At 53.8% G+C, this 13,878-nt stretch overlaps 1 protein-coding gene across 1 annotated transcript; it reads left to right on the forward strand.

Annotated features, from left to right (window-relative positions):
• The first annotated feature begins 129 nt into the window (after positions 1-129).
• Positions 130-13,297, forward strand: TK1 (thymidine kinase 1). The gene is made up of 7 exons (XM_052658298.1): positions 130-279; positions 399-430; positions 1,488-1,598; positions 4,492-4,585; positions 11,727-11,816; positions 12,108-12,227; positions 12,407-13,297. Exons 1-7 carry the CDS (start codon positions 130-132, stop codon positions 12,608-12,610), a joined length of 801 nt encoding a protein of 266 aa, XP_052514258.1. The 3' UTR covers positions 12,611-13,297.
• The last annotated feature ends 581 nt before the right edge of the window (positions 13,298-13,878 follow it).

Genomic DNA, 13,878 nt, shown 5'->3' on the forward strand with positions numbered 1-13,878 from the left:
CGTGCGTTTCTGATCCCTCCCTCGAGGGGGCGGGCTGAAGCTTAATCTCCCTCCAGTCCCGCGGCCGCGCGGTGATTGGTTCCGGGACGGCGGCCCCGGCTCCCGATTGGCCCGCGAGCCGGGGATAACATGTCCTGCGCGGGAACCGGCGGGAGCTTGCAAGGCGGCGGCAGCGGCGCAGAGTGCTCGGTTTGCCAGCTCCCTGAAGGTGCCATGAGCTGCATCAATCTGCCCAATGTGCTGCCAGGCTCCCCCAGCAAGACCCGGGGCCAGATCCAGGTGCGGGCGCCGATGAGAGGTCGGGGTCGGGGTCGGAGTCTTGACTGCTTGGTGGGTGGGTGGGGTCCCCGGGTATCCGTGCGCCCCGGAGCCCGAAGTGACCTCTTCTTTCCTCCTAGGTGATTCTCGGACCCATGTTCTCAGGAAAAAGGTAATGGCCTTGCGGGACGGGGATGGCCCAGGACCTCCTCCCCTGCTTCCTTGCTTCTCCTCCAGCCCCCCGGGACGCCGTCCACCCCTGACGCCCCCCACCCCGCCCCGAACCTGCGGCCCCTCTCAGAACACCGGCCCCCCCAGGACATCTCCCGCTGCCCGACCCCCGCTTTCCCGCCCAGAACGTCTCTCCTCCGTGGAATCCATCGCGGAGGAGGCGCTCCTCCCATTTTCGTCAGACCCTTCTCCGCTTGGGGCCATGCAACCACCCATCCTTCCGGGAACTGGTCGTCGTTTGGTCGTCGTTTAGCCCCTCTAAAGTCCCACCTGAAGGGCGTGTGCACGGTGGCCGGGCCCTGAGCGCCCTGCAGTGTTTGTCGCTTCCTTCCAGTGTGACTGTTTCCTTAGATGGCCCAGGAAGGTAGTCAGTAGGCACACTTCAGAGTCAAGCCAGTGGCACTTTCGCTCCCTTGAAGTGATAGACCCAATCCCAGACCGAGGCGGCGCCAGTGAGCTCCCAGTAACTCCTCTGACCCCTTCCTATATGGCCCTGAGGGAGAGCCCTCCAGCTCAAAGCCCTTGCCCACGATGGTGAGGCTCAGGGTGGGCTCATGGACACAGACTTGGTGCTTTCCTTATTGCACCAAAAAGTTCTGTTAGTTCAGGTTAGGTGAAGAAGTGTGGGGTGAGATGATTTTGGAATAGAATCTGGACCCCTCTCCCCTGCTTGTGGTGTTTGCCTCTGCCCACCTCTCCTGTGCCCCTAACCAAATCACTCCTCCAGCCTTTCCCTGGACCCCCTGAGGGCCCTTCCTTGACACCCTCCCCATAGAGAATTACTTCCTGCCCAGACATGCTCCTCCCTCCTGGGTCTAGACTGAAACTTGGTGCTGGGGCCCTCTCTCTGTCCTCACAGGTCTTTCTCACACCCTGCCCTGCAACCTTCCCCTCCATGGGTGGGACTCAGGCTGTAGACCCCCAGAAGGAGGTGGGGAACCCAGCTTGAGCTGATGGGGTCTTCCTCGCCCACATTAACCTTGGGCCTTACCTTGCAGTACTGAGCTGATGAGACGTGTCCGTCGCTTCCAGATTGCCCAGTACAAGTGCCTGGTGATCAAATATGCCAGAGACACGCGTTACAGCAGCCTCTTCTCCACCCATGACCGGTCAGTCCCTGCCTCTTCCATCCTGTCCCCACACCTTTTGTGAGAAGCCTGGTGTAAATTCACAGAACATACTGTCAGAGTTCTTTAGAGGGGATGGTTAATAATGCTGATGCCTGACAACAAAACATTTAAATGTGCAAACTTTCCTAGTTGCTTGGCATGGTACCCTACAAGTTGGCCTTTCTTGGGACTCTAGCCCAGTGGTTCTTTACCCGCTGGAGGTGATTTTGCCTTCTAGAGCTTATTTGTAATGTCTGGAGATGTTTTTAGTTTTTAACCACAGGAGGAGATAAGGGTATGATGGCAACTAGTCGGTAGAGGAATGCCACTGAACATTCTATGATGCGCAGACTGCCTCACGACAAAGAATAATCCAGCCCCAAATGTCAGTAGTAGCTGACCAAGGATACTACTCTTGACCTCCTGCTCTTGACCTCCATGGAGGGTGCAGGCTGGTTTTGTTGGCCTGCAGAGTGAATTTTATTTAAATTTTTAATTGGCCTGTCCTCGACTTCCCGTCACGGCCTTTGAGCATCCCCCTTTTATGTTTAGCTGCCTGCGCTCTGTGGACATTTCAGTCCACTGCCTGAGGTTGGGAGGTGAAATTTAGTACCATTCCTGCCATTCCGTGCAGCAGATTGGGGCCTGATACTTTGGAGCCTGAGACACTGTTGTTGTCTTCCAGACTTGTCCATCTGAGCCCCCAGCAGCAAGGCCATGCTGTGTGGTTTCAGGGTGGGAGCTTTTTTTTTTTATTTTTAAAGGTCAGAGGTGGATTTATTTAGAGAGAAACACACACCACAGACAGAGTGTGGCCCATCTCAGAAGGAGAGAGTGGCCTCAACACACGGCATGGTTAGTTTTTACGGGCTGGGTGATTTCATAGGCTAACGAGTCGGGTTCTGAAGGCGGGCAGGTGCTGAGGCTTAGAGGGCCCTGGACTCCAAGTTAAGTTAAACGTTGAGTGACGTTTCCCCGACCTGCAGTCTGTTGCAGGTAGATCATTTACATCTCCAAATTTGCCTTCTCATCCCTAAAACATAGGCCTCCGCCGCATGGCACTCGGGGAGCATCAGGGGAGGACAGTGAGGCAGTAGAGACAACGCTGCGGCTAACAGAAGGGCAGCTTCTGGAGTCTGTTCAATGGGGTGAAATCCAAGCCCTGTCCCAGGGTCACAAACCCTCTCTGACACGGGCTCTAGAGGCCTGGACAAGCCGCAGCAGAGGCCGAGCGCTTGGCAGGGTGACAAAGCTCCAGAGACGCTGCCCTTGCTAGAGATGGAACCAGCTTACTGCCTTGCCTGCTCTCTGGTTTTCTTTATTTGGGGAAGGGGGGGGGATTTAAAATGCAGGAAGTAGTTTCACACTCTTCCCAGAGCTTGAAGCAGGATGACCATAAGATAACTGGTAAGATAATCACTACGGCATAGTTTTAAAAGTGAAGTAAAAGTTGCTCAGTCGTGTCCAACTCTGTGCCACCCCTCTGTCCGTGGGAGTTTTCCCGGCAAGAATACTGGAGTGGGTTGCCAGGGATTGAACCCAGGTCTCCTGCCTTGCAGGCAGATTCTTTACGGTCTGAGCCACTCTATCCGCAGACTGCAGAATCTTCAGGAAGCTCCTAGCCCCTTGCAAGGCTAGTTCAGAGGAGCCAGGCAGAAATGGAAACAGGAGAAAATAACATTGTAGAAAAACAGACACTTTTTAAAAAGAAGACAAAGAACTAGCTTTCCTCTTCCAGAAGGCCTGGCTGTGGGGGCAGGGCGGGATTCACTGAGTCATTTAATGCACTGGAACATTCCCACATGCTGCCTTTCGCTTTCATACTCTGCTGGCTGGGAATCCGCCCTTAGGACCCACGAGGCAGCAGCATGAATGTGGATTTGAATGCCATCTCTGCCTGTTAATAGCTCTATGGTCTGTAAGAAGTCCTGTAATCAGCCAGAGGAGTCCAAAGGAGGGAATTCTAGGTCCCTGCCCTGCTGGTTGGTGTTCCCAGCTTATCTCTGCCAGCGCACGGGGCTGCAAGTCTTAGATTCTGGTGCTAATGGTCTGCCCCGGGCCATGGTAAGACTTTCATGGGCCCCTTCCTCTATCAAAAGAAAAAAAATATACTCTATGACTGCATTGCTAGAAAGACAAAAATAATTCAGACAGAGTCACATTCTGATTTTTAAATTTATTTTTATTTTTTTGCTGGGCTGGATCGCCCTTGCTGTTCAGGTTTCTCTCTAGGTGAGGCGAGCGAAGGCTACTCTCGAGTTGTGGTGAGCAGGCTTTCCATCGGGGTGGCTTCTCTTGTGGCCCACGGGCTTCAGACGCTGTAGCTCCCAGGCTCCAAAGCACAGGCTCAGTATCTGTGGCACCCGGGCTTCGCTGCTGTGCAGCATGTGGGATCTTCCAGGATCAGAGCTCGAACCTGTGCCTTCTCCACTGGCAGGCAGATTCTTTACCACTGAGCCACCAGGGAAGCCCCTTATTCTGATTTTTAAAAGAGAAGTAAAACATTTCATTCATCCCCAAAGCATCATGGGCCCTGGACACTGTACCTCATGAATTAACCCCTTCTGTGCCCCGGCCCCTCCCCTCCCCTTACACACACAGCAGAGAAGAGCTTGCCATCCAGGTTGACCTTTACATTGGGCATTGCTAATTTCCAGTCCAAAGCGTAAAGTGAAATAGCTCGTGTTGAATAGCTGGTTTTCTGAAGAAAGACCTTTACTGTCCTTCCCAGATGCCTTCCCACGGGCACTAACTTCTCAAAGCTCTGGGCAGATGGCTTGACCTGCTTTGCAAGGAGGGGGTGGTCGTGAGGGCTCTTCCCTAGCCCCTCATCTTGGTTCCTGGTCTCCTCGGGCTCCCCTGCTTTGCCTACACTCTGGCTTTCTGTCCCCAGGAACACGATGGAGGCCCTGCCAGCCTGTCTGCTCCGGGACGTGATCCAGGATGCCCAGGGCGTGGCTGTCATAGGCATCGATGAAGGGCAGTTTGTAAGTTGACTTGTCCTGACATTGCTCTTCCTATGAACCCCTTTTTCCTCTGCTTGTTTGGAGGTTATTGGTTCTATTTCTGATCTGTAAGTAGGTAAGTATTGTTAAGTTAATTTGCTGTAACTAGTATCTGAAAACACTTTGAATTTCCCTTACTGCTTTCTGTGTTACTGAGTTGTTGTTTTTTTTTTTTCTCATATTTATTTATTTGGCTGCTTGGGTCTCATTCAGTCTTCATTGCAGCATGAGGGATCTAGCTTCCTGACCAGAGATCAAACCTGGGCCCCCTTCATTGGGAGCACAGACTCTTAGCCACTGGACCACCAGGAAAGTCCCTCTGTGTTACCATTCATGGAACTTATTGTACCTTAAAAAAAAAATAACGATGAACAAAAAAATTTGATTTCTCAGTACCAGAAGGAAGGGTTTGGTTTGGTTTGGCTCAATGATGCTTCTTGCTTGTTTTTTTCTTTTTAATATTTATTTATTCATTTGACGGCGCCACGTCTTAGTTGCGGCGTGTGGGATCTAGTTTCCTGACCAGGGACTGAGCCCGGGCCTCCTGCATTAGGAGCATAGGGTCTTACCTGCTGGACCACTGGGGAAGTCCCTCTTGCTTGTTATTTATGGGTTTATTTTTCCTCCTACAGAAATACATCCTTTAGTAGTTCTTACAGCCAGGCTGTGTCGGTGGGAAGCTCTCCGTCTTGATGTGAAAATGCCTTTGTTTTGTTTTCTAGTTGTAGCGGGGTGGCACGTGCCCAGTGTTTCCCCTTATTGCTTTGGAAAAGCAGCAGCCGTGCGCCTTAGAGCTCAGGAGAAGGCTTCTCTGATCCCTTTCCTGGGCAGGGAGCCTGTCTATTCTTTCTCAGAACAGTGTGGTCCAGAGAGGTCTTGTTTGTATTTATCCTGCTTTATACTGGGTGTGGCTTATTTAACAATCTCCTCCTGAGTTTTTCGTTTGTTTTTGCTTTATTGGAGTACAGTTGATTTACAGTGTATAAGTTGCAAGTGTCCAGCAAAGTGAATCAGTTATATGCGTGCATACATCCACTCTTTTTTATTGACTCTTTTTCCATATAGGCCATTACAGAATATTGAGTAGAGTTCCCCGTGCTATGCAGTAGGTCCTTACTAGTTATCTGTTTTATATATAGTAGTGTGTATATGTCAATCCCAACCTCCTAATTTATCCTCGCCCACCTCATGCCCCCTGGTAGCCATAAATTTGTGGTCTACATCTGTGACTCTATTTTTGTTTTGTAAACAAGTCCATTCGTACCTTTTTTTAGACTTCACATATAAGTGATATCATATGGTATCTGTCTTTCTCTGACTCCAGGTCCATTCACGTCGCTCCGAGTGGCATTATTTTGTCCTTTTTTAATGGCTGAGGAATACTCCATTGTATGTACGTACCACATCTTCTTTAGCCATTCATCTGTTGATGGACATTTGGATGCTCTTGTTTAAGAATCAAGAATCAATTCTGTTCCTTCCGTTGTCTTTCTGGAAACCTCTGTTTAAAGTCGTTTCCAGCTCACTCTGCATCCAAGTCATTAGGAGTGTGTTCTCTGGCTGAGCTTGTGGGTTGTCTCTTGTGATCTTAGTTTCTCTCCAGCGTTTTTGCAGTGTTTTATTTCTTCAAGTGTGTCTTGAATGGATGAAACTAAAACTCCCGAGGGAGTTTACTTCAACCCCCACGTCCACCCATTACGTTAGGTAATGTGAGCGCCTATGACAAATGTATGTAAAATCATCAGTGGTGGGATGGCCTGCCAGTGAGGCTCCTGTCTTCACATGTGACTTCCAAGATCAGTCCGGGTAGCTGCATGCTGACGGTAGAGAGGAGACAACCCGGAGGTCCCAAGAACCTAGTGGGTCCCTGGGTGGTTTCCATGTGCCGGGGTCCGCATGCGTGCCTTGCCTCTGCTGCCTCCTCACCTCTGGAGTTTTGGCATATGGTTCCTTTATCTGTACCTTTGGTCCAGTGCTGTGCCCTGGAGGAAGAGGAAATAGAAAATTAAGGAAATAACTCTTCTTTGTTAGGTGAGTGGTTAGCAATCTGCCTGCCCTGCCTTCCAGGTCCCAGGGCAGGGTGGAGCCAGTGGCTTGGGCTGTAATGTCCTATAGGGGTGTCTCAGGCTCTGTTATGGTGATCACAGCTCCATGCTTCCCTCCCACCTGAGACTGGGGATCCTCTGTCCCCACACTGGGTGTATCTTTCGGTGTGTGCCCTCTGGAGATGGACTGCCAGCTGCCCGGACTTGCTCCGGGAGCCAGGCTGCATCCGTCTATTCACCCACCTTGTTGTGACCACTCCATCTCTGACCTCAAAGATGGTCAGCTTGCTTCTGAACACAGCTGTGTCTTAGCTGGCCTCTTCATGCACACACACACGTACACTTCTGTTTTCATTTGTGGCTTCATGGCAGAGGGACTTGGGGTAAGAGGGGCTTCAGGGTGAGAACAGGGCTGCAGCTCTTCCCTTTCTCTTCTAGACTCTGATCTCCAGAAGGCTCTGGGGAGCCTGGGTCGATTTTGGGGGGTGGCTCTCAGAACAAAAGCTTCCCTGGTGGCTCAGAGGTTAAAGCGTCTGCCTGGAATGCGGGAGACCCAGGTTTGATCCCTGGGTCGGGAAGATCCCCTGGAGAAGGAAATGGCAACCCACTCCAGTACTCTTGCCTGGAGAATCCCATAGAGGGAGGAGCCTGGTAGGCTACAGTCCATGGGGTCGCAAACAGTCGGACACGACTGAGCGACTTCACTTTCTTTCACTTTCTTTCTTTCTCAGAACAAGGAATGTGAGCTTTGGGGAGGCTCTCCCGTCCTTCAGGCCCAGTGTGTGCCTGCTTACCACTCTGCTCCCTAGCTGTAAGTAAAGTGTCTTTTCAGGGCTGAGCTGGACACCCTGGCAGGGAGCTTCCTCTCCTGACACCTCCTTGGTTGAGAGCCAAGTGCCCTGGTTCGGAGCTGGTGGGCCACCGGACCCCCAGTTCTGTTCCCTGTTTCTATGGCTGCTTCCTCTGGCCAGTGAGTCACAGCTGAGTTTCCATCACAAGTATTTATTAAATGCCCTATAGAAACATTGCCAGTCTTCTGTTCTATCCTCACCCCTGTGGGTCTTGCTTAGCAAGAAGTCTGGAGGCTGTCTCTCAACGTGGGACCCGACAAAAGGACTGCCCTTCCCTTCTTTCATCCTTCCTGTGCAGACGGGGTGTCGGGGAGGGGTGTGTCTGAAGTCCCCAAGCTATCAGCTGAGGGTACAGTGATAGGTGGGGAGCTGGCTCCTGGGCACGCCAGCCTCGCGGTGTCACCAAGTGCCGGTCTTATCTCTGTTTTACCACAAGTAGGGAGGGGGGTCATCTAGGAAAAGTCAGGAAGGGCTATACCTAATAAGAAAGTCCATAATTGACTACTAACGTCTTCTGTCCAGAGACCACCAGGAATAGCCCCAGAACTGAACAACTGGGGATTGTAGTTGCAGGGAGAAACTGGCATGAGAACTGGGGGGGTGTGGGTGAGGGCTTGGTTATTAGGAAATGGGGGCGGCGTTGGGTCATTCCTGGGAGGGTTTTGGAGGCCGGTTTGGCTCTTGACTTGGTGTCCTGGGAAGGGTGATGATTCTGACCAGCATCTTAAACGTCACCTGTAGGGAGGGTGGACCAGGAGGCCGAAGCAGCGAGGGTCACTCCTTTAGCCAGGAGGGGGGACATTTGGTACCCCATAGCCTAGGTGATGCTTACGTTCTGTCCGCGCTCAGACATGGTTAGGGAGGGGTCTGGTTTGTTTGTTTTGACCATGCCACACAACGTGTGGGATCTTAGTTCCTGGACTAGGGATTGAACCTGGGTCTATGGGAGTGAGAGCTCTGAATCCTAACCACTGGACCCCCAGGGAATTCCCTAGAAGGGGTCTGGTTTTGTCCTGTGTGACTGGGCCAGAAGCTCATGAAACTAACTCTATGAAATTAGTTGTATGAAATTCTCTTCAGCACAGCAACCCCAAGGCCCACTGTGAGCGCAGGCAGCTCCTGCTGCTGGCCTGCCCTTCTCTTTCGCTGCCCAGAAAAACAAAACAAAAATCACAGAACATCTTGGTCTGGATCCTTCTGGTCTCTGTACATATATATCTATTTATAGATCGGGTTCATATCATGTGTTGTGACCGTCTTTCCACATCAACAGACACCTATCCTTATGAATGTACCGTGTCTTGCATGACCCGGCCCCTTGGGTATGGCACTTAAAGGCTGTGATGGACGTGTGAGTGGACATTGGGCTGTCATCTGGTGTACTGGGGTTTATCTGGTGTATTGGAATCACTGAAAAAAAAGGGGGGGCTGGAGAGAAAGTGGGGTGAAGTTCCCAGGCAGGAGTGTGTTCCAGATCAGGGGCTTTGGCCTGGTCAGCCGGAAGGACTTCAGCATTCACCCTGGGAGAACCTGGAAGCCTCCCAGGACGGTCGTCTGCTGGAGGGGCATGGATGGACTGCAGGAGGGGGGCGGGGACTGCTGGGTCTCTGCAGACATCCCCCGTGGAGGGCCGGGGGCGGGGGCTGCACACACATTCTGTTCTGACTGCCTTTCTCTTTTCTTTCTGGGTGGCTGACATTTTCCCTGTATTTCTCCTTTTGTAAAGAGCCTCCTCATGGTTTGTCTTTCCTCTAGGTCATGTGATACAACCAGCGCCGCTTTGTTACATGCTGTAAATGTTTCTTCCTGGTTTATTTGCCTCTGGATTTGTCTGGGCATCTCATTTAGTCTTTACCATTCGTGGTGGAGCGGCTGAATCCTTCACTGTCACATCCTTCGCCCTGTCCCCTCCTGTGGCCTCTGCAATCTTCAACGCCAGCCAGGCTGCTAGGAAGCGAGGTCTCCGCCTGGGCAGGGCCGGGGTGCTTCCGTCGAGCGTCACGAGGCTGCCACCTCTGGGCAACATGACGACAAGGGCGAATCTCCTTCCTGGCTGCCTGACCTCCGCTTCCGCCGCTTTCGGTCCTCCCCGCCCCCATCATACCTCGTTCAGGAAGCGGCTCTCGGCAGGTCAGCCCTGGTGCTGGGCCGGCAGATGAACCACATGGGCAGGCTTGTCAGTGTCAAGAAACCCTTCTTTTTTCGCAGGATCGCCTGTGGTGATCATTTTTGTCTCCCAAGAAAACCCTGCGTTTGCTAGGTCCTCTGAAGTCCCGCTTTAAATGTAACCTGTATTGGGGTCTCTGGCTGCTGTAACGTGCAGTGCAGACCAGGCGGTTTAAACCACAGACATTCATTTCCTACAGCTCTGGAGGCTGGGAGCCCAAGATCAAGGTGTGGGCAGGGCAGGTTCCCCTGAGGCCGCGAGGGAGAGTCTGTCCCAGCCGGTCCCCTCGGCGTGCAGGTGGCCATTTGCTCCCTGCCTCTTCACATTCGTCTTCTCCTATGTCTGTCCCTGGGTCCAAGTTTCCCCTTTTTGCGAGGACACTATTCCTACTGGAGTGAGGCCCAACCTACATGCCTACTTTAATTGGGTGACCTCTGCAAAGACCCTCTCTCCAAATAAGGTCACATTCTGAGGTATTGGGGGTCAGGGTTTCAGCATAACAATTGCGGGGGGGTGGGAGGGTTCACAAGTCAACCCATAATATAACCTAAAAAAAGGAGTGGCGATAGAAGCAAATGTCAGTAACGTGGTTGGTTACCAGTGGGCCTTCTGCGATGTTGCAGACAGCCTGGGCAGCTCTGACTGTACCTTGGATCATTCAGGAACCCCTGCTGGGCAGCTCTGACTGTACCTTGGATCATTCAGGAACCCCTGCTGGGGGCCCTGGGTTTAGTGTTTGGGCAGAGAGTGGGGTGGCATGTGAACAGGGCACAAAGTTCAGGTAGAAGAACTGAGCTCTCTGACCGCGGGCATCACTGTAGCAGGCAGGGTGGAGGACCCCTCGCGGTCCCCAAACCCTGGTGTGGAGGCACCATGGCTGAACAGGGAAGGTAAGATGAAGAAGGTGCTCCTCCCAGGGTGGTTCTGCTCTCAGCCTTCCCCGTGGATTTCTGGCAGTGTCTAGAAACAGTTCTGTTTGTGACAATGGGGGTCGGGTCGGGGCACTGGCCAACAGGTCCTTGCAGGCTGGCGGCTGCTTTTCTGTGACCTGTGACAAGTCCTTTAGAGAAAAGGAGGGGCCTCACCTGGAGCCAGGCTGGAGCCTAGGGGTGGGAGGTGCCATTTCCATAGTGCAGGCTCGGCAGACCCTACAAACCCTGCAAACCCTCCAGAGGCCAGTCAGATCTGGCTTTGGTGAATCCCGCTGGAACTGGTTTGGGTTCTCTAAGCCCTGTCTTGGTCCTTGTCTGGGTGAGCCCTCGGGTTTTGTAACTACGCATCTCCACGAGTAGCTTGGAGAGAGACCCTTTGCCCAAACACTGGAACTCCCCACTTCATCCAACCCACAGACCAGATAGATGATTGACCAGTGAAAGGTCACCAAAGGATTCGTTTAAGTAGTGGCCCCTTGGGCCACTTGAAATGAAATTTGATTTACCAAGTAAGGACTTTCCACAGGTGGTGTGTTGAGCCATCCTGCTCTGTAAGTGGCCAGTGGAACTCCTGCCCCTTTTCTAGGCATCACATGGCACATTATGTTTAAAAGAAGAAAAAAATAAAAGCAAACACACACAGCCTGCCTCTCAGCCAAATAGCATATGTAATAAATTATTTGCGTGTCCTTAATCCTTAAACATTGCCAGGGGCCTTCCTTGCCTTTTCCTGGGCTCAGGAACATGAAGTCATTGCCAGGGTCACAGCTAATGGGTCCAGCAGAGAACCTGGTTCAAGCATGAGGCAGCGGACCCAAGCTTTGGTCCACTACAGTAGCAGACGGCCTCTCCACCTGGGTTGCATCACCTTGGTGGCAGGTCCAGGCGCCTAGCCTGGAGCGCAGCCTGGCTCTGCTGTGGAAAGTTGGTGCGATGGGGGAGCGAGTCGGGAAGCTGTGGGTGTGCAGGCCATGTACCCGATGGGAGGGCTGGGGCAGCCTTGTTCTCAGCTCCACGTGGATGCGGGTAGCTGTAGCTCCTGGGCCTGGCAGCGTGTCTGCAGCTCCCGGAAGGGGCTGCCCAGGGCGGAAGCTCACTCCCTCCTCCGCCTCTCACCCTTTCCTCTAGTTCCCTGACATTGTGGAGTTCTGCGAGAACATGGCCAACTCGGGGAAGACCGTCATCGTGGCTGCGCTGGATGGGACCTTTCAGAGGAAGGTGAAGTGTCTGATTCAGGTCTTGGGGTGGGACCGGGGACAGAGGCCCAGACAGCGCACAGAAATGGACAGCCCAGCGCGCCCTGGATGCCCACACCATGCCTAAGCCCAGGCACTCGGGCCAGCCAGTCCCAGCTCCCTGGGGTGCCCCTGACTCCACCTGCCTAGGGCAGGTGCTCTGGGGAAAGGCAAGGTCCAGGCTTAGTTTCCTGGCTTCAGGGGTGTGAGCCAGGGTCTCCAGGAAAAGCCCGCCCAGCGGAATGAGTGTGCACTCTCCCTGTGGATTGTACAGGCTTTTGGGACCATCCTGAACCTGGTGCCCCTGGCAGAGAGCGTGGTCAAGCTGACGGCGGTGTGCATGGAGTGCTTCCGAGAGGCCGCCTACACCAAGAGGCTGGGCGTGGAAAAGGAGGTAGCTGCCCCCTGCCTTCTCCAAGGGATGGGCGGGTGGGGGGCAGGGAGGGGCGCCTACACCTAGAGGCTGGGTATGGAGAAGGAAGTAGCCGCCCCCTGCCTTCTCCCAGAGGCGAGGGGTGGGGCGCTGCGCCCCCGCCCGCTCAGTCCAGGCGCTTCCTGTCGCACCGCACGTAGGTCGAGGTTATCGGAGGAGCAGACAAGTACCACTCCGTGTGCCGCCTGTGCTACTTCAAGAAGCCCTCGGGCCAGCCCGCCGTGCTGGACAGCGAAGAAAATAAGGAGAACTGCCCGATGACGCTGGGAAAGCCCGCGGAGGCCGCGGGAGTCCGGAAGCTGTTTGCCACTCATCAGATCCGGCAGTGCAGCCAGGCCAACTGAGGCACGGGCCCCTCCCTGGGGCGGGCGCTCACCCACCACCTGCTCCCCGCACTCGCCCGCTGTCGCCCCCTGGCGGATGCCCGGCCTTCTTGGAGGAGGAAGTGGCGGGGGGCGGGGTTGGGGCGGGTAGAGGTCTCACCACCAGCAGTTGGCCGGCTGCTGCGCCCTTTCCCAGGCCAAGGAGGCAGCTGGTGGTCTGCACTGCACACTTCCCTCCTTGCCTGCCCACCAGCTTTTCTCAGTTCCCATCCCGGCTGCGGGGCGATCGCAGTCTCCCCAAGCCGGAGCTGGCCGCCCTGTGGGTCGGGGTCTGGCCGCTGCAGCCGTCCCTCTTGGGGTGAGGCCAAGCCACAAGCTGCTGTGACATCGGCGTCGCCGGCTTCTTCCCCGTTTGTGGCGTTTGCTGTTGAGTTTCTGTTCTCACTGGGAAGTCCATATCCCAGCACCTCTGGCTCAGCGTGGGCCTCTTCCCACGCAAAGACTTGGTCCCTCTGCCTGGGATGGGCTCCTGGCTGCCCCTGGGGATGGCTGGACTTGTTCTTATTTCCTTTGGGGCTGAAAGCCCTTCCTGATCTGGCGATCATTTTCTCCGGAATTACAGCTACTCCCACGTGGGTGACACTCACCCTGCTCTGGGGCTCAGCTCCCACGGGCTTGTCTTCTAAGGAGGTGGGGGCTGTGTGTATGTGGAACTGATAACTAATATTAAAATCTATTGGTTGGTAAAAGCCTATTTCTCTTTTAACTGTCTGGGATTCCCCGGGCCTCACTATAGACACCTCTGACATGATTCAGGTATGGGGATTTCCTTTCAAATCTTTTTCTAGTACTCCTGACCCCTTAACCACAAATCTTTTTTAACTGAGAGATGAGCATCAAGTGTTCTAAGAGGCATGTTTGCCTGCTCTTCTGTCTGGGAGGCTTTCAGGTCAAGATGAGTGGATGCAGGAGCCTGGGGCTTGGTTGGAAAGATGAAGCCTTGGTCTGTGCTGCCAGCCGGGGCTGTGAGGTCAGGTTTTATTTTGTGAAACAGACACTTGACAGTTCAGGAGCCAGGAAGACCAGCTCTGCCGTGCCTTGGGAAACGGGCTGTGGGCAGCTTATGGGAAGGTGAGGGTGCTCCAGGGTGGGGTGGGCCTGGGCTGTGTGTTCCAGATGGGGCCCCAGTTCCCCACCCTTACCCCAGCTTCTCCCTCCCACGGGCTTGTGGCTGGTCCCAGGTTACAGAGGTGCAGTACCACGGTCAGACCATAATCCCCAAACCCTGT

The sequence above is a fragment of the Budorcas taxicolor genome, chromosome 19 (genome assembly GCF_023091745.1).
Source record: "Budorcas taxicolor isolate Tak-1 chromosome 19, Takin1.1, whole genome shotgun sequence".
NCBI classification, from domain to species: Eukaryota; Metazoa; Chordata; class Mammalia; order Artiodactyla; family Bovidae; genus Budorcas; species Budorcas taxicolor.